General features: G+C 34.7%; 2 protein-coding genes and 2 non-coding genes across 7 annotated transcripts in view; 2 read left to right on the top strand and 2 right to left on the bottom strand.

Moving 5' to 3' along the window:
- Nucleotides 1-114: 114 nt before the first annotated feature.
- On the bottom strand, nt 115-7850 carry LOC102580038 (protein RIK). 4 transcript variants are annotated; one of them, XR_001471770.1, is made up of 12 exons: nt 7590-7850; nt 6460-6742; nt 6008-6106; nt 5864-5898; nt 5704-5779; nt 4798-4893; nt 4635-4721; nt 4003-4096; nt 3739-3856; nt 3071-3587; nt 1067-1905; nt 115-664 (listed from the first exon to the last, which is right to left on the bottom strand). XR_001471770.1 is itself a non-coding variant. In XM_006363368.2 (12 exons), the coding sequence occupies exons 1-12, from the start codon at nt 7661-7663 to the stop codon at nt 540-542; spliced, it is 1845 nt and encodes a 614-aa protein (XP_006363430.2). In that variant the 5' UTR covers nt 7664-7848; the 3' UTR covers nt 115-539. The 4 variants fall into 4 exon arrangements, 3 of the variants coding, with proteins under 3 accessions (XP_006363430.2, XP_006363429.1, XP_015158911.1); XM_006363368.2 differs by having other exon boundaries at nt 1067-1307; nt 7590-7848; XM_006363367.2 differs by having other exon boundaries at nt 1067-1307; nt 6526-6742; nt 7590-7847.
- A 78-nt stretch (nt 7851-7928) lies between these two features.
- TRNAN-GUU (transfer RNA asparagine (anticodon GUU)) lies at nt 7929-8002 on the top strand. The gene has a single exon. It is a non-coding gene; the product is annotated as a tRNA-Asn (tRNA).
- A 2325-nt stretch (nt 8003-10327) lies between these two features.
- Nucleotides 10328-10399, bottom strand: TRNAP-AGG (transfer RNA proline (anticodon AGG)). Its single transcript has one exon. It is a non-coding gene; the product is annotated as a tRNA-Pro (tRNA).
- Nucleotides 10400-13246: 2847 nt separating this feature from the next.
- Nucleotides 13247-20506, top strand: part of LOC102579717 (uncharacterized) — an 18378-nt gene continuing 11118 nt past the window's right edge. Inside the window, exons 1-9 of the mRNA XM_006363366.2 lie at nt 13247-13413; nt 14612-14763; nt 14844-14901; nt 15002-16511; nt 16613-16644; nt 17570-17702; nt 18037-18134; nt 18511-18555; nt 19423-19528. Coding sequence (XP_006363428.1) covers nt 14618-14763; nt 14844-14901; nt 15002-16511; nt 16613-16644; nt 17570-17702; nt 18037-18134; nt 18511-18555; nt 19423-19528 — 2128 coding nt within the window. The 5' untranslated portion in view covers nt 13247-13413; nt 14612-14617. The remainder of the gene's footprint in view (nt 13414-14611; nt 14764-14843; nt 14902-15001; nt 16512-16612; nt 16645-17569; nt 17703-18036; nt 18135-18510; nt 18556-19422; nt 19529-20506) is intronic.

The raw sequence follows: 20506 nt of genomic DNA, 5'->3' as shown, positions 1-20506 counted from the left end.
TTTACTAAATAGGCAATTAGAAACAAGAAAAATGTGCGTTAAACTGACTAGAACCCATAATTAGTAAGTGGAAGTGCTTCCTTACGTTACATTCGACAACATCGATACACTCAATAGCTTGCTAATTGCCTGAGTTTCAAATAACTGCATATTGATACTGAAACAAAATAGTAGGTTACACTGCTGGCATTCTTTGTTTTATAAAGAGTTCAGAGTGAAACTACAAGCCAGCAGCAAACAACTTCTGGTTTCAACTTTCTAGAGGAAAGAATAATGGAAATACAAGGTTGCGGAATCTCTACAAGTCATTTTACATAGGGCATCACCTACACTCGGGTATTATCAACTTGGCACAATACTACAGAACTCTCCTTTCCTCTTTTCCTCCATTTGGTGCTCCCCTCATCTTTTTGCTGGGGTGGGGAAGGGTACATATTATATAGTTCACAGCCAATTCCAGGTCAATTGAAAACAACCATTCAACTTCTAATGCACATTCAGCTGTTGCCAAAATCTAAAGAGATGTGCAGTGGTCATTATTAAACAGCCCAGAATGGCTTTGGAGTTGCTACCGCACTTGAGCTACATTTCAAAGGTCCGTCAATTGCTTCATCATTATCATCGTCGTCGTCATCCCCATATTCCATTAGCTGGACTAATGTATCTGAGATGCACAAATCAAATCAAACAATTGAATACACACACTCTCATATTTCTCAACTGTAAAAATGGAATAGACAAGTTATGTCTGATAACAACTACTACAAGGCCTCAATCCTAAGCTACTTGGGGTCTCTTATATAGATCTTCAGTGAACTTCAACCCATTTAAGCTGATCTCATACTTACTGATATAATACAAAAATAAGAAGTGGAAGATAAAAATGAAAAGTAAAAGAAGTTCTACTATGTTACTTGGACCTAATGGATTTTCACACTTCCACTTAGTAACAAGAAATGCAAGAAAAAAAGGGGTAATGAAGATAGGTAGGTCATCACTAATAGACAAACCAAGCAAGAGTTTATTGAAATCTTGAGACTGAAAAAGCTTGAGTGATGGCAAATACCTGGAACAATTTTACATGGTGCTTTATTAACCACATTGTTGTCATGCACTTTCTGTGAGGATGATTGAAACTTTGGTGGCGGTGGCAGTGGAGGCATCATTCTAGGAGGTGGCGGCGGCAGCATTGAACTGGATAAGGGCTGAACCAACTTTCTGGGAGCCGGAGTACCAATTTTGTCTCTATCACCTTTGTCTGACATTCGTTCCTGAAGCATTAGAAGCTCCGTACCCTGCAGTGGATTCTGGCAACCAAAAGGGGGGAGGGAGAGTCCATCCAGAAAACTTAGAAATTCCAGGAAAAAAGGAGATAAAAATTTGAGTTTTTCGAGAGCATACTTTTAACATTATTTTACTTGTATAGTAGCAGGCAAGGGAAGTTTAAAATAAATGCATGATCCTAAGAATTATTGGTTGACATGAATAAATTGGACTGTTTCAACTTTGCAGCTTGACTTTTTTTTTCTATCACTTGCTACAAGGAGCTTAGATCATCATGTTTAGAAAATGCATATATTGCAGATACCAATAGAAAACATTTTCTCTTCTAGAGTAAAGTTGAAACAGTTTGAAAGCCTCACAGGCAGAATGTATTGTGATCTCGATCTCATTACCCTTTTAGTACTTGAAGCAAAGTTGATTAATAAAGTGCACATATTAGCATATTAACATTTGACAGAATGCCAAAACCAGAAGGGGCATGGTATCTTTGCATCGGCACCATAAAACTGAAATAGCACGTAGCAACCCCATGCCTCCTCCGTATCCAGAATCCTGTGAAACATACAAAGGTCCAACAGAGTTCCACAGCCTGTTAGCTTCATACAAGGTCAGAGAAATTACCTGGAATATCAAGTAGAAAAGGTTAGACCAGAAATAAATATATGTTTTTAACTGAAAAATATCTTAAGGGAAGGAAATTTGAGAAATTTCAAATGCTCCATTTACAACAGCAATGTGATAAAAATTTAAAATGAGAAACAACAAAGTCTTTTTTTAATAGAAACTAAGATGTAGGATGAATGGTAAACTAAGTTTAAAAGAGACCCAAAAATAAGAGAATCTGATAAATCCCAATTTTGCCAGTCATCATGCTACACAAGCTGTACTTCATCCTTCTATTAATACCATTTATATAGTGGAAGGTAAAGTGAAGAATCTATCATAATTCATATACACAGCATATTCCTGTGCAGAAGATCACTCAAGCAGTGAGAATCAATTAAAGGCAATTAAGGGACACAACTTCAGATATAACAAGGCAGATGCACAGGCTATAGATATGCCACATAGCACCACAGTTTATGAAGGCTTTGTTTCAGAGCATAAATTTGGAGAAATCACAGGAACTTCGTGATTTGGTGGAGGCCCTCCAAATGAGGAATGGGAAACAATACAACTTCAGTGACCTCTAGTCACAACCACTAGGGGAAACTTGTCTCACATTAAACAACATCTTTCTTCAGTAATATTGTCACTCTAGCAGTCGATCTGATAGATACCACATAGTGGGTGGTCAATAAATGGCTAAACAGAAGTACTTAGAGATGCTTTTGATCCATTCAGATTAGTGATACATGTACCCCTCAATCTTCCACTAAATTGAGTTGGAACAGTAGCAATGGCAGTACTAATATATCATCTATAGTTCCCCCTTTTTTTCTTATTTCTTTTTTTTTACATGATATCATCTGCCATTTTAGTTCTCATCCAAGAGATGGGCTTATTTTGGAGGCTTGGAGCAAAACTTTTTGCACAGCCAGTGCCCCATTGGATACTTTAACAAGCAGATAGTGATAATGGAGGAACTTCTGGATACTCAAGTTTAGGTTCATATGCCAGAAATTATAACATGAAATGCTTTCAATATTCATTCCCCATCTCTGGTCAATCATGAAGCTTTATGTACTTGACTCGAAGATGACCATTAGAATTTTCTCATCAAAAGCCAGTTAAGGGCAATTGCCTGGAGATACCTTTGTATAGGTCAAGGAGACTAAGCACATACCTGGTTTACAGTTGATTGGCCTTTTCCACCAGCCGGCAATTCTTGAAATTTACGCTTCTGTGCAGGGCGCTTGTCCTTCTCAGTACCTGTACTTGTCTGTGAAGTGATGCTTGGTCCCGTTGTTGCTGGAGGAACTGTGGTAGTGACTGGAGAAGTAGATTGCCTAAGAGCCAAAGCAACTTGCTGCAAAGCAGTGGCTTGGGGATATATACCATCATAACCAATATAGCTTGTTCTACTTGCAACTAATTGATGAGGATAGCAACTGGTGGGAGGTTGAGATGGCACAGGATTCAGTGAGCCTAGAGATTGAGGTACTGTACCCTGAGAAACAACACCAGTCACACCTGCAGCTGCAGTCACGGGAACTGCTGCTGCTGTTGAGAAGCTCAAAATCTGTGCAGCTACATTGGCTGTGGGTATGTTATTGACTTCTGATTCACTTCCAGAAACCTGAACGCTGGCTAACGGTTGCAGTGGAGGCGGAACAGCTCCATAAACCTTACAAGAAGAGACTCTGCAGATCGACAGTCACACATATGAGGATATAGGACTCAGCCCAATAAAAGAAAAAGAATCATAACAAAATAACAGCCCACATAAACCTCTTCTGAACGAAAGCTAACAGGTTGCAATCACATTTCATATACTCAGAGCAACATGCATACCTAGAAGCACCACACTCTGCACAAATAGTATCCAAAAGATTTTCTGCCAAAAGCTTCGCACGCTCAAGACTTGCACTGTTATTGCTTGATATGAGTAAATGCAGAGGTTGGTGCACATCTGCACATTAAAAGAGTACATTTATGAGGAATAACTAAATTTTTTTCATAGCTGAGAAATCTAGCCAGTGGCACACTATTGATAACCATTCTTATCATGCTATGGAGCATGGGAAAATAATTGCATCTTAATCAACACATAGGCACCTTCTCCCTCTCCTTCATCTGAATATCCCGAACCACGTCCTCTTAGCAAGACAGTTGCTCCAGTTTCATTCATAATGTGATTTATATACTGATCCTGCACTTACAAAAAGCCAACCACCAGCACAGAAGAAAATCTCTCCAAATGGACGGAGATGTCAGAGAGAGCTCAGAACATTAGAATCTCTTGGCTTTCTATCAATAAGAATAAAGTTTAAAGGAGCACATCAAGCATCATAATGCCAAAAGAGATAAATAAGATAATTAGCCAGGCAGGGTGGAGAATGGACTACACCCAAACTACTGGAAGGAACAATCATATAATTACTCAGACCAGAATCTGATCAATAAAGAGAATAAATGATGCCAATATCTGATCAATAACAGAGAAGTAACAGCTGAATGAACTTCCCCGGTATCTAAATTTGCCAGCAAATCACAACAAATAGGGAAAAGAAATTGATAAGGCAAATGGATAGTAAATCACAAAAAAAGGGATCCTATTTTTATGTCGTTAAATATGCGAGAATTCATAAATCGAAAATTTTATAAGGAAATTCACCCTTGATAGGCAACATACCACAATAACTCAATAAACCAGGCGAAAAGAGCAAAGTTAGATTAAGGGAGCTCACATTTGGTCCACGAATGCGCACAGTAATATTTGCTGATGGATCAGCCTCAAAGCCCAGGTACACACAGGTACTCAGCAGATGATTAACCTGATGATAAGAGAGTCAGAGGTTCCAGTAATTTTCTGGCTTCAAGTCCTGTCAAACCTCAGTAGATACTACTTACCTTTAATCCATTGTTAACAGGACTTTGCTTAAGCATTTCCTCCACTACAGCAGCAGCACGATCAACTGCTCTGATCCTCTCAAGTGTTGTTTCTAGCTGAGTCAACCACAGTACATGTAAATACACCATAGCAATCACTTCACCCAGAAAAGTAAAAGGTCAAAATAATGAAACTTGAAAGGTTACAGAGAGAAGTCCCACTTTAATGAATAACAATTTTTTCTTCATAGTGTGACCCAAGATAAGTACAATTTCCCTATGGGAAGTGTTTTATAAAATATAACATAGCCTGAAACTTAATGAGACATTTCTCCACTCAACTGTTTTCTTTAATTTTGTTCCTAAGATAGCATCCCCAGACACCACTTTGTGGGATTTTACTGGGTAATGTTGTTGTTGTTGTTCCTAAGAAGCAAAAGGTTATTAATGGATTTCTAACCTTATACTTTTATGTTTTCAACTCTCGCTAACTTTGCCAAGCCAAACATGTACACTAAATTTTGGCTGGATAGATGAAAGGTGTAGACATTTTTTTAAAAAAAGTAGAAAAGGTTCAGAAGATAGGAATATGATTTGGGTTTTGCTTTTAAAGAGAAATGATATTTCCAGATTCTCCAGTCATGTGTAGTATACATTGGATAAAAACGGGGAAAAAAATTTAGCAGTAAATGAACTCTTAACTAGAGAAGACGAGCAGAAGAATATAGGTGGTAACCACTTCAATGGTTGGAAAAAACACAGAAACCAAACTCAGAGAAACAAGTTGACACTAAGGCAAATGCATTGATTAATTAAAAATGCACAGAAAAATGATTCATCTATGCAATTTAGTGATGGACAAAACTTTATCAGCAATCTTCCTGAACCAAATGGTGCATCCAAACGCAAGTAACTAAACTTGCTTACATGTGCCCCTGCAGAAATATGAAGGTATAGGGGTTTTTCACCATCGGATGGTGCGCTTGGAGGCTTGTATTTACCCCTGCAATAGCCACGTTAAATAAGTATCACACTGTAAATAAAGGCTAAACAATAAGCAATATAATAAGACTTCATGGTGTGCTACCTAGTTATAACCACAGCACCCGTGCTCTTCTGAATCTGCAGAAACAGTGATAATTGATCAATAAATAATGAGCATAACCTTAAGATAATCACATTTGCTTCTCGAGTCATCTTTAGTCTTACAAAACCCATTAACAATATTCACCTCTTCCTGTGTTTGGCGCTTTGTGAGCCTGTAGCGAACAGACGGATCAGCATCATTAATGACAATTTCTCTTGCTATCAACTCATCCTGAATTTTCGGCTGCAATAGCTCATTGGAAAATCAGAAGTGATCCAAACAAAAAATAGAGCTGATTCTGAACAGCATTTCGTAGAAGGGTAATGGAAAAATGACACAAAGAACATGCCTGATTCAGTATAATTTCCTAGGATGGGTAACAAACACATTTACTGTTAATTTGCAGTAAGAAAACTGCAGGAAGTGAACCAGAGAACTTGTTCTTTTTGATGATGATATAAGGAGGCAGATAATTGGGCAACGCTTACTGACAACAAAAATAATTTCTTCCACCCACAAAGAAAAGGAAGAAAAGCAAATATTGGGAGAATGTAAATCATGAATTTGGATAATAACTACTAGAGCTAGGTGACAACCTCATGTAATAGGGGAATACTTCCAAACAAGAAAATAATAAGCAACATCTTCTCTGATGATCTTACTTGAACTGATTTTTGGGCAATAATTACGGGAAGCTGCTGCACTGTAGTAGCACCAATAGCGGTAAGAGGATTCGTAAAAGCAGCACCCAAGACTGGAATTACGCCAGGTAGTGTGATACCAGCAAGAGAACCAGTATTTACCAATGGAAAAATCCCAGATACTGCTACCCCTTCTGGAACAAATGTCTCCGCAGGCTGATCCCACTTTCTCCGTTTCCTGGAAGATGTTGAAAGGTTATACCACCAGAAGAGCTTACTCTTCTGATTAGACTACAAAGCTGTCTCTCATCATTTTTCTAATATTAATTAATCAATCAATCAAATTGTGTATGTTGTTGTTTCTTATTTTTCTTTCCTCTTCTGCAGCATAATGCAAACAATCCATCTAATATTTATTATGTTAACCCAGATTCTCTAAATGCCTAAAAAACAGTAACTTCCCGGTGAAAATACTACTACTGCCATTACCTCAATACTGCTTCTTCCCACAGAGTAACAATTTCATCTCAACAAAGTACTAATTCAGTTGCCGAACTTTTTCATTTTAGCATCAGAGCAAAAAGGACACTGACAAACTCACGGAACCAATAATACATCAAAAGGATTAAAATAGTGGGAGACAGTCATGCGAAACCTCGAACTCAATAAACAATAATCCAACTCCAGCATCAGCCAAAAAGTTTGGACCAAAGTTAATTACTGAGTTAGGTCAAACCCGTATCTAATCATGGCAGCTTACTTAAAACTACGTGACTGTTCGTTTCTACTTTTTGGAAAGAAATCAAAGTAGTATTCTACTAACATATTATACCAGCGGAGCTAATAGGGTTCCGGAATGGGCTTCTCAGCAAAAAAGTTGAGGGGACCAATCAATGTATGAAACAACTAGGCTCAATCCCAAACTATAGAGACAATATATTTTTTCAGGATATAGCGAACAAAATTAATCATACGTGAAAAGTTTCAATTTTGACCTAAGTCGATGATATGAAGGGAAACTTAGATCTCAATTGAAGTGGTTTGCATACAAAAAACTAAGATTAAAAACTGAAATTTTTATGCACCTTTGCTTCGTTGATGAAGAATTGGAGTCTACGGTTTCAGAAGATGAAACTCTAGGGCAATTATCCTCCGTCATTGATGAAGAAATTTCTAGTTCGTGCAACTGCAAGGCTTCTTTGGATTCAACGGAGAGGGAAGAAGGATTGAATTTTCAAGCAGACAGAGATTTCGGATTCATCAAATTGTAAGAATTTGTGGTTTCCGGAATCCGTAATGGATTTGGATTTTGGTGCGAAGGTGAACGGCCAAATGCTGAGAATTCCTTGTCCAGGAAAGGCAAGACTTGTGACATGCACGTGCAAGAATGATAATAATTAAATTAAATAAATGAGAAACCAGAAGCTGGAATAGCTCAGTTGGTTAGAGCGTGTGGCTGTTAACCACAAGGTCGGAGGTTCAAGCCCTCCTTCTAGCGTAATTATATTTTTTGTTTCAAATGGGTTAGTTTCACGTATCGGTCGGTTTTTGGTTTTTAAATAGGGAAAAGGTTCAAAAATGTCCATAACCTATTGAAAATGGTTAAAAAATGTTTTAAAAATATCCTTAACATTTTCTTTAGGTTCAAAAATGCTCATAAATTAACAGAAATATGACATGGAATTTAACTAAACAAATGACAAATTTATATTGGTCCACATCATTATTTACCCAATTAAAAGAACCGAATCAAATACCCAAACCCAACATTGATCTTCCAAAGGAATCTTGTGAGTCTTCAAAAATCTCTTTTTACAGGAAATAGGAATGCCCTTCAATTGAAGAACTTCAAAATTTAGTTCAGGTACTATACATAAAGATATGAGTTTGTCTCTTGTAAGCACATCGTCACTCGTACTCTCCCACGGGCCGATGAGTGGGGATTCGTCATTTTCGAGTTAAGATTGGACCACAATTCATTGTTGAATCTAAGTCGTCGAATCATGTATGAAGTGCAAAGGGCAGCTAGTTCTGCTTGTTCTTCTACCAAATGTATATTATTTTTTAGTACAGTTCTAAAGTTAGTTTGGTTTTGAAATGTAGAAGATTTCTGCTATGTAAGGCTTTAAACTGATGTTTAAATGAAAAGCATTTCATCCTTATATGATGGTGTATTTTTTGCCTGTACTATTATGCATTTTAGCTGCTATTTATTTTTTTAGTACAGTTCTAAAGTTAGTTTGGTTTTGAAATGTAGAAGATTTCTGCTATGTAAGGCTTTAAACTGATGTTTAAATGAAAAGCATTTCATCCTTATATGATGGTGTATTTTTTGCCTGTACTATTATGCATTTTAGCTGCTATTTATTGGTTATAGCTGTGATTTTTTGGATTTAAATTCTGCATTTTAATTACTGTAGCTGTTGTTTTTTGAATTTCAAGCATTTTATTTTGAGCCTTAAGATTTACATTTTATCGGTTTTGCCGAGTTAAAATGCTGAAGTTTGGCTGTTATTTTTTGATTGAAAGCTATTAAACATCTACCATTTATGAAGAAAAAAACAGAGGAAGAAAGAACAGAGAAAAGGCTTCAATCATCAGTGAAATGGGTCTGGGTATTGGATTGGGTCGGATCTTTTAATTGGGTAAAAAATTTTATGTGGACCAATATAAAATGGCCACTTGTTAAGTTAAATTCCATGTCATATTTCTGTTAATTAATGGGCATTTTTTAACCTAGAGAAAACGTTAATGACATTTTTAAAACCAATAGGTGGAAGAAGGGCATTTTTGAACTATTTCTAATAGGTTAAGGGCATTTTTGAGCCTTTTCCCTTTTAAATATGCCAAATCAATAAGACATTTTTTATCAGTTTTGGTTCTTAACGATTTGATTTTTGGTTTTACTCAATAAGAAAATAATAATAATAATGTAACTTTACGAATGCTCATAAAATAAAAATAATAATAATAACTAATTCAAGAACTATACAAGTGCAACATAAAAATAAATTACGAGAATATGGTTCTTACTTTAGGTTTTGACATTTTTGTATACGTGCAGTTGTGAATTCAAAGTTACTGTAAAGTGTGAATTAAACGCTAATAAGCAAAGACAGTAACCAATAAGGTACTGAGATTAATATTTATGTATGGATAAAATAGTAAATTATTGTTGTTATCGGTTTACCCAATAACCCAATATTTAAAACCAATAACCTGATAATTTCTTTTCCACAAAACCATGAAAAATTCGTTAATCCAATAACCTAATAAGAATAAACCAATAACATTTTTTTTCAATTCAATTTATTGATCGATTCGATTTTTACACACCCCTTTCACGTTCGTTACACTTTCGTATCTCAAAACTACATTTTTACTAACAGTTGCTCTAAAATAATATTTAAAAAAAGGTCAATTGTAACATTGAACTATTCTTACAACTAGATGCATTTGAAATCTAGCGAGTGATGTGAATTTTATGTGAATATGATATGGTTTGCACAAGGCAAGTAAAGAACACATTCTTTGAGGCGTTAAAAATAATGTGTTTTGAGGCTTTTATTCATCCTTCAAGGAAGGAATGAGTTGATTTTTTCGGTATTGGACTTGACAAAACTGAAAAGTAATATCGCAAGCAATATATCAATCTCATTAATTTAATTTTTATTCGACTAACTAAATATTCTCTTTTTGCATTATTAATTTTTGAAACTTGCTCATGGAGTCGTGGAAAATGGAAAACATGAACATCAATAAATTTTGCAGATATGGTTTGAACATCAATAAGCCAAAAAAATAAAATACAAGAAAGTTTAAAGGGGCATTCCGAGAATTGAACTCGGGACCTCTCGCACCCTAAGCGAGAATCATACCACTAGACCAAATGCCCAATCCATTCTTGAATAGCAACGTTTCAAATATATAATTTAACCTCCAACTTCACTATGATAGAGAACTAGAGCAATTACTTATTCGCATAAAGTGTTTATACCAAACAAATGCAGCTTACCACAGTTAAATGATTTAATGGAGTGGATATAAATATTAATTAATCATAATTAGATTATAGTTGTGTATGTTCGTGTATTCAATGATTTAATTAAGTTTAAACACACACATATTTTTATTGGACTTGTAATAATAGTAATCCTCTAGTTTTTTGGTGAATATCTAAGATATATACTCTTTAAGCTTCGTTTATTTGCACTCAGTGAATATCTTAATCTTAACATTTAAATTATAATTACTGAGTATATTTATTTTTAAGTTTGAATCAAAGTGTTTTTTTCTTCTTCTTTTACAATCACTTAACCGATTTAAATATATTTGAATAATTGAAATCTATGACAAATTTGATATCATTAATACATTATCACCCACTTTCATCACTAATCATGGTCACCGTTTATCATTATCAACTATCACCACCTACAATGCAATATTTCCAATCACAATTACCATCGGCCGTCAATCACCATAGTTAATATTTATCATCATTAGCCACTATTTATAATCGCTACCAACACTAATATCATATAACTATCCATCACTACATATAATCAATCATTATTATTATAAGTATATAATATAAACTATTGTTATAAACTATCATCATCATTAGCTATCACTATCATATACTACAGTTATTTGTTTGCTTCCGCGTACTATCTCAATCATTGCTACCATAATCTACCACCACCCTAGTCAATACCCACAACCTCTCAAGTTAGTAATTACTATCACCAACTTTACTATGAGGATAAGTAGTATTTTGTAGTGTTTTACGAATAAAAATGAGTATAGGTTTTTTTTGTGGTAAAAGGAGCTATCACTATGATACCACTCACTTTCTTTAAATTAGTCACGAGGAGCCATGAAAGTTGGAAACTATAAAGCATATCTTCTATAGATTTGTAAAGTTCTCTTTTTCTTCTCGTGATGTCCACACTAACATTGGTAAAAGCACATAAACTTTTTTTTTTTTTTAAAAGTATACGGGATGAAATATATATATATATATATATAGTGGCGGATCGAGGAATTAAGCTCAGGGGGTTCGAAATTTAAAGAAGAAGCTCATGTGGTAATGTAAGTGCACGGTGAGCGTAGTAACCCCGACATGCTTTTTGTACAAGGTATTGGTTGATAAAAGTTAACACCAAACTAATCAAAGATATTGAGAACAAAGCTACGTTGATAAAAGAAAATTAGTGGATCAGTTGTATTACATAAGTTAATTCCTAAAACACGTGAAAATTAAAGAATGAAAAAGGAAGCGAGACGGAGAAGAAAAAAATATTTACCTTAACCCGCTAAATTTATATTACCTTATTGTACCGCATTAAGCATTTCTTCCCACTTTTACCCTGCTCCATTGAGCATTCTTAAAATTTCTCGTACTTTTTATACTTTTATTTTGTAATGTTTTACTTTATTTTGCATTTTAAATTTTTTAAATTAGTATCCATTCAAACACATATTACTAGAAAAATTACCAAGATTCTCTAAAAGTGTGTAAGTATAGATTTACTAATATTATAATGCATATTCAGAAGATAAATAAATTGCATCATCAATTTTTTTTAGTTCATGTAGTTTAATTTACTAGGTTAGTCATCACTTGTTGAAAAAAAATGACGAATAAATCAAATAAGTTTAGTTTCCATCTCTGTAAAATAGAATTGAAAAAATAGAAAAGAAATTCCATGAATTCTATTAAATATATATTATTAAAACGATATTGACGATTTTTAGTTTCTTCATTCAATTACATCTAATTTATCTTTATATATATAATTCATCATTTTAAAAAAGTTGTACATAAAATTATGTTGAAATAAAATGACTAATAGATATAAGAAGAATAAAAAAAAATGTGTCTAATAAATTAAACAAAAACAAATTAGAAAAATATGACATAAAAGAGAAAAAATAATGCAAAAGAGAAGATGATCCAAGCCCAAAAGTTGAGCCCAATTCCATGCATTAATTGGAATTTGAACCCACGTAAAAGTCATTGTTGAACCCCTTATCCATTGAGCTAAAGCTTCTCACTTAATTTTAGTGGGTTCATTTTAATATATATGTACATTATATATATATATATATATATATATATTTATTATTATTATTATTTTATATGAGATAATAATTTTACTATTTAAGTGTAAACGATTGAAGTTAAAGTTGTATTTGTCATTTGCGAAGAATATTTAAAATTTGATCTTTTTTTTTCTAAAAAATATTTATACTCTCGATTTTTAAAAGTTAGTCTAATTGCTTAACTTGACTGATTAATCTGAAACATATAATCAATTTCTTCTAACTCTAAGACGTAATGTCATAGATTATAAGATCGCATATACAACCTACGATATACTATTGCAAATATCTCCATTTTATTTAAATTTTTTGAAGTTGAAGATGAAATTGTGTTTTGTTATATCTTTTGCAAATAATATTTGGTTATTGAATATACTTTTCCTAGAAAACATGAAATATAATTTAAATATTTTTATTTTTATAAAATTTGAAAAAAAAAATATATATAGTAAAAGTAAAATTTTTTTAGGTGTTTTTTGAATTTTAAATATAACTTGTATTTGAAATTTTCATAGCAAAATGCTGATTTACAAATAAAAAAAATAAAAAAAATCTTCATCAAACAGGTCTTTCTAAAGGGTATTTGTGTCTTTTCATGAATGGAGTCAACACACTCATTAAATAATCAGTGGCCTTTCTTTCTCCTACTGAAAAGTTAAAAAGTAGAGTAGCTTTCTGCTCCGCCATAATGCCGTACATTTAGCTCTACTCCATTTAACTTCGCTTCAGCTTTTGAGAGATCTGAAAATTCAATGAGGCTCTTCGTTTGAGAGATTTCGAGTATCAATCATCTCCAATCAGGTCAATAAAATGCTTCTCCATGTACTCTGATTGAGTTCATATCAAATTATGAAGCTTTGAATTTGATTACCTAGTGTTAGTTTTATTTGTATGTTCTTATTTTGCTGTATCGCCATTGTTCCTTTTCCCCATTTTATGTTCATATTCTTCCTCAGGAGTCTTACATTATGGTTATGCTCTTCTTAATTTGTTGAAGTTGTATGTTTATGGAATGCAATGGGCCTGAATAGAGCAGAGTGGATACAAAGGAATGAAAGAAATTGGATATGCATAGCTTGTATATGATCAACAGCTTTAAAATTAATGTCGTACTTGACTTTAGGATCTTACATTATGGTTATGCTGTTCAACAGGTTTAATTTAATTTGTTGGAGTAGTATGTTTATGGAATAAAATGGGCCTGAATAGAGCAGAGTGGATACAAAGGAATGAAAGAAATTGGATATGCATAGCTTGTATATGATCAACAGCTTTAAAATTAATGTCGTACTTGACTTTAGGATCTTACATTATGGTTATGCTGTTCAACAGGTTTAATTTAATTTGTTGGAGTAGTATGTTTATGGAATAAAATGGGCCTGAATAGAGCAGAGTGGATACAAAGGAATGAAGGAAATTGAAGATTCATAGTTTGTATATGATCAATAGTCTTTAACATTTATGTCATAATTGACTTTAGGATCTTTGAAGAAAACTAAGGTAGCTTGGAAGTGTACCTTGATCTCTGATAATTCCCGGAGATCATATCATTACTTGAAACTGGTGAGTATGGATATTTCTCGTTTGGGTGACTTGAGAAATATCATCCTTTGTGTATCATTCTCTTGCTTTAAGTTCATGTAATTGATGGAAACTTAAGTTCTTTCTTAGGTTAGAGAGAGGACCAGCTTCTAAAATGTCAGTTTATTGTCCGAGAATCCATCACATTTAGAAGTTAGCTTTAGTTAATATCAGAAATAATCAATCTTATGTTGACCAATTAGATTTTAGCCCTTATGTATTATATATTAAAACCAAGTAGCTAATGAACCAAAACAGAATAAGTGCAGTTCCACAACAAATTACTACATTGGGGTTATGCCATAGAGTTTTCATGTAAACAACCCCCAACAAGTTTGGGATTGAGTTGTAGTAGATTGATTGATTGATATTATGTTTGTGGAATTGGCCCTTCTATAAATTAGTGATCTCTTGACAGGAAGATATGGGCACAAGCACATTACCAGATGCGTTATTTGGATCTGTTCAACAGCACACTATTATTTCTTCACGCAGACACCATGACCCTATTCGATTTTTTGCTGTTAAGTCGCATACCACGATCTATAGAAGGCGTTCCATTGGGAAAAGGTTTGATATTATTACAGTGTACACAGTTTAGAACTTTTTGGATGCAAATAAGGTTAAAGGTGACAATCTTCTTATTTCAGAGTTCTGTTCGCGGATGCCTGCCTCTGCAAACCAAGACATGTTGTTTTCTCAAACATGGTTTACATTTCTATGCCTTCTATCAGTATCTTTTTATTTGTTATTTAACTGAGCTGGGTGCTGGCGACTACTACGATTGAAACTTCCTTTGTTACTTCAGGATGACTCAACTGAAGCTCTCACAGATTTCCTTGATGATGGGGATGGTGATTCATTAGAGGGGAGCAAAGTAGTAGGGATTGATGATAATGAACTGTTAGCAACTAGGAAATCTCTTTCTGATGTTCAAGCCAGAAATGAAACCATTGAAAAAGAAAGATATCAATTGCTTGAAAAGTTAGTTCAGTCTGAGGCTAAACAGAAGGAGTATTTGTCCACCGTAATGCATGATAAGGATTTGGCCATAGCAGAATTGGAGGCAGCTAAATCTCTATTTAACCGTAAGCTAGATGAGTCTTTGGAGGAGAAATTTAACTTGGAATCTAAGTTGGTCCTGGCAAAAGAAGATGCTGTTGAACTTGCAGTTCAAGTTGAGAAGCTTGCAGAGATTGCTTTTCAGCAGGCTACTACTCACATACTTGAAGATGCACAATTACGAGTTTCAGCTGCTGAAGCTTCTGCAGCAGAGGCAGCTTTTCAAATTGAAGAACAAATAAGGACTGCCTCTGAAGGGGCCATAACCCGTGTTCTACAACAGTCTAAAGATGCTATAGAAAAGGCTTTAGCTGTAGCTGAATCAGCTGGTGACCATACAACAAATGCCATGGCTGCATTTTTAGATAATATGGGACTTGATGAGATTGTATCAGTTCAGTCCCAGAATATCAAGTTAAGCAACACCGTGAATGACTTGGAGTCTCAATTACTTGTTTACAGAAATGAGATTGACAGGTTGAAATTAGAGCTAAAGCAAGCACACAAAGAAGCAAAAGTATACGAACTCCGTGCAAATGATGTTGAGAAGTTATTGCTTGAGTTTCAGGAATCAAGCAGAAAAGCAGCTCTACAACAGGAGGAGGAAATAAAATCATCATTAGAGAAAATGAGAAAAGATGCTTCGGAGAGAAAGAAGGCAGCTTCTAAGGCATTTAAGCTTGAGCTAGAGAGGATGAAGACTGCCATTGAAGCAGCAAAAGAAACAGCACGTTCACAAGATGAGGCATATGTGCGAAGATGTGAAGCACTGCAGAGATCTCTAAGAGCAGCTGAAGCTGCTTCGAAAACGTGGAGGCAAAGAGCAGAAATGGCTGAGGATTTGTTACTGCGGAAAAGCTCTTCAGAAGAAGGGGATGAGGAAGCTATTTATCGTGTTAATGGTGGAAGAATAGATTTTCTTATGGATGATGATTCACTGAAATGGAAACTTTTAACTGATGGTCCTCGAAGGTCAACACCTGAGTGGATGGCACGGAGGATACGCTCTATCCGTCCCAGGTTTCCACCTAGGAAAACTCATGTATCTGAGGTCATGACATCAGGATTCAAAACTTTGGACTTACCGAAACCCGATGAAGTATGGTCTATTGCCCAAGAAAAGCTAAAGGAAGGAGATGCGCTAGTTGAGCATGTGATTGAGAAAGAAGTAATTGAAAAGAAGAGGAAGGCGTTGGAACGTGCTCTTCAACGGAAGACAGTTAAATGGCAGAGAACTCCGGAAGAAACAAAATTAGGTGCAGCTATTCATGTCAGATGATCTTACTTTATTTCACTTGCGAATCAGTGTTTTCAAGCAAAATGATTAATCATGTATAATTTGATTTGTTGCATGCAGAATCAGGGACGGGTACCGGACGAGAGATTGTGGTCAGTATATACCAGCTTTCATTTTGATTTGTTTTTCTGTATAAGATATAAGTAATTTTATTTATAATAGCAGTACCAATGGGGTACTGCAGAAGTACAAAAAGAAGCTGGACATTGTACAAATATTATGCAATAGCAGACTCAAACAAGTCCAGAAACTCAGTTGTGCTGAATACATGATTTCCCCTATGCCAAGACTCTGTAAACACTTGTATCTTACATAGGAAATCAGCTCCTTCTTTCCCTAGAAACATCTTCTCTTTCTTTCTCGCCATACTTTCCAAATGATGCATAAAGTCATCAATTTCCATATAGATTATCTAAAAAGAAAATCCCTTTAAGAATATTTGTCTTGGAAAGTTATATGGAACCACGTTTGTTCTTCGCAAAAAGACCTTTTCTCTATTCTATTCTCGATGAACAAGGAAGCTATTATGCACCACATATTTCCCAAAGAGTAAAAAAATCACTTTTTAAGCGCTTCTCTCAACAGCCAAAGTCAAACTAAGATGTTCAATTTGGTAGGAGGAAGTTCTATACTTTGTGTTTTAACCGTTAATTATCATTACTATTATTATTATTATTGTTGTTGTTGTTATTGCTTTTATCATCATTATTATTGTTATTACTATCATTGTCATCATCATTATCACGACCACCAGCACTAGCACCACCACCACAATTTTCATCATCATCAAATGGCTAGAAATTCATTTCAAGGCTTTCAAAGCTTCTATGAAGCTCTTGTTGCAATCAATGTTTATCTGAAATTCTCATTCTCTTACAGGGGCTTCCCTTAGGACACCTGTTTCTTCATTGGCATTACATCACTATCATTACTGTTGCCTCTATTTCTTGTTACATGTGGGTCTCTTTGTTTTTCTTCCAATCTTTAGTAACTATAAAGCTCTCTTTGATTTTGAAGTTCCAAGGTTTCAATTGGGAAAGCTGGAGAAGACAGTGGTATCTTGAGCTTGCTAGTAAAGCTGCTGATTTGTCCCGCTGCGGTATCACATCGGTTTGGTTTCCACCACCAACAGAATCAGTTGCCCCTCAAGGTTTTGACCTCTTTGATCAGTTTAGCTTTAGAAGCCAAATGGAAACTGCTAATAACAACATATGGTTCTCAATTTATATCATTTTCTAGATGATTATTCTTACGTCATCTTGTTATTTGTTTCGAAAGAGTTGTTAATAATTGAACAATCTTAATAAAAACTGAATGTTTTAAATGGGGCGAAAAAATGCTTCTTAACCTCCTGAATTAACTACCTCATATACAAAGATTTGTTTAAATAACTTCATCAAAAAAAAAATTCTTTATCAAAAAGATTTGGTTAAATAAAATTCAGGGCGCTTTGTTCTATTGTAAATAACACTGGATTATTGCAGGTTACATGCCTTCTGATCTTTACAACTTGAATTCTGCTTATGGTTCATTGGAAGAGCTTAAAAGCTGCATAGAAGAGATGCATAACCAAGATCTTCTGGTCTGTATCTAATTAGTGATTGACTTGCTATTCCTGGCATTTTTAGTCAAATATCTTGTAATCAGACAGTTACCGTGATCCTTTAATTGAGCATTACATCGTTCTTCTCATGTATTCTTTTTGCATGAAATGAAAGTCAATGCAGCTTGAGAATGCATGTTAGTTGCTTGCAGTTATGTTTTAGCTCTCATTAACTAGTACCATATGTCTGCTGCTAGTGCGTCAAAATGGAATTTGCTATATTTCTGCTGCTAGTGCATATTATGTAATTTATTACACCAAATTGGTACTTTCTGAATTATGTAGAGGTTATTAAGCTACTGACAGGCGCAGAACAATGTGGTTTATCTTATAGCTGATCTGCTTGTGTTTCCAGGCCTTGGGAGATGTTGTTTTGAACCATCGATGTGCTCACAAACAGGTAATCATTTTCTAAACTACTGTTCTTGTTTCCTAATATATCTGAGATTATGTTAGCTTTGTTTTGTTTGGAAATAAAACGTTCATGAAGGGAACCTTTCAGCTCTAGGGTCCCCCAATATGGATCTAGTTATGGGACGCTGCAATATGAAATCAAATGTTTACTTCCATGATCTATAGTGCTAGTTCGTTAAGAGAGAACCTGCAATCTCGAGTTAAAGTACTCAAAACTGAAATGATTTTCCGTTTATTTTTCATGAGATAAGCATAAAGTTTAAATGCAATACTAATAAGATAAGTACCCCTAGATACGAGGACATGGCTTCCTAATATTACTGGAATGAGAAACTGCAAACTACTACAAAGAAATAACTACTGCTGGAATGAGAAACTGCAAATGACTACTACAACGAAATAACTACTGCATATAACTACCACCGTAAACCGTTGGGAGATTAAGGAGTGATAGCACAAGTATGAGTTGTATGCATTGAACGCCTTTCCATTTTGCTTGCTGACAGTGATTTAAATATCGTTTGACATGTCATTGTTAACTATTAAGTTGGTCCATGTTCTTCAATGTAATAGTTTGCTTTATCTATTACGAAGGTTTTTGTTCCATCATTGCCTATGTCCTCTCTGTTTGTCTGTATGAAAGAACATATTTATAAATTAACATTGCCATCTCTACACAAGTTTTTGTGGATGTGTAATTCCTCTGCTCCTTGAGGTTGTACGTTTTGTATGAATAAAATATAGAGACTGCTTTGGAGTAATCAATGATGAACTAACCGGTGGAATAACCCTTTTGATTCAAACTAATACTGCAAGTCTTGATGGACCCTCTCACCTGATTGGCTGATTGTAGAGTCCGAATGGTGTTTGGAACATTTTTGGAGGCAAGCTTGGATGGGGACCTGAAGCAATTGTGTGTGATGACCCAAATTTTCAAGGCCGTGGAAATCCTTCAAGTGGTATAAATTCTCTCCATGATTCATATGGGATCTGTTTGTAAATGTCACGTGCTTTATTTCCAGATGTGGAAAGGTTTATATTATACATAAGAACATTAAGATATTACAGAGCTCCATAACTTAGTTTGTGCAGTCTTAATTAAAATTTTATGGAGATAATTACTGTCATTAGTGCTCTTCTAATTTGTTTTCATCTTTGCACCATAAGCTTCCAGCCTTTGACATTTCCTTAGTTGTCTATGCAATTGAACAACAGACTATCTTTCAATCACATATCTTTGTTCAGTCTTTGATTAAAGCAACTACCAAAGTTATTTCTGTTAATGGGATCCTGTTTGCTAAACATTATAAATGCTTATTGTTCTTTTAAATTGTCTAAATCTTTGCTCATATACAATTCTTATTTGTGCCTTGAACCATGTGTTTTTATTATGTTAAGGACTCGGCAAAATATTCTTATATTGTCACATCTTTTCATTGTAGTTTCTTTTCTGAGAACATCAATGAGTATAGCTTCTGCTTGTTGACATACTCACTAGTTTGTTAGTTTGTTATTAATTCTTATCAAGTTATTAGAGTAGATTTAGATTAAGTTGTTAAAGTAGTTCCTTAGTTTTAGTCAACTTAGTTACAATTAAGTTGTTAGAACAGTTCCTTAGAATTAGTCAAGTTAGTTACATCTTACCTGTATTTAAGTTGATGTTACATTTGAATAAGATTCATTCAAGTTTGCTTTGATTCTCAATCTCTTTATGGTATTAGAGCCCCTCTAAAACTCTCACGAGTCCGATCCAAATTTTTTTTTCCTCTCTTTGCGTCCAAACATGGTTGTTCCTGCTACCACCAGTGATAGTGCTGCTGCAGTTCCGACTACCACTCATGTGGTACAGTTCAATCCAGCTGCCCAATTACCTATCAAACTGCAAGGTAACCTCAACTTTGCCACCTAGAAGGCGCAACTAGTGATGCTACTCAATG

The sequence above is a fragment of the Solanum tuberosum genome, unplaced genomic scaffold (genome assembly GCF_000226075.1).
Source record: "Solanum tuberosum cultivar DM 1-3 516 R44 unplaced genomic scaffold, SolTub_3.0 scf00429, whole genome shotgun sequence".
Taxonomy (NCBI): Eukaryota; Viridiplantae; Streptophyta; class Magnoliopsida; order Solanales; family Solanaceae; genus Solanum; species Solanum tuberosum.
Note: the sequence above shows the minus strand (reverse complement) of the source record. Positions and strands in the feature narration are given on the sequence as shown.

Coding starts and splice junctions, on each gene's coding strand:
- LOC102580038 (XM_006363368.2), bottom strand. CDS start 7,663: ATGACGGAGGATAATTGCCCTAGAGTTTCATCTTCTGAAACCGTAGAC. Junction 3,588..3,738: donor GCAGAGTGTGGTGCTTCTAG/GTATGCATGTTG, acceptor GTCGATCTGCAG/AGTCTCTTCTTGTAAGGTTT. Junction 1,308..3,070: donor GCCAATCAACTGTAAACCAG/GTATGTGCTTAG, acceptor TTTGGTTGCCAG/AATCCACTGCAGGGTACGGA.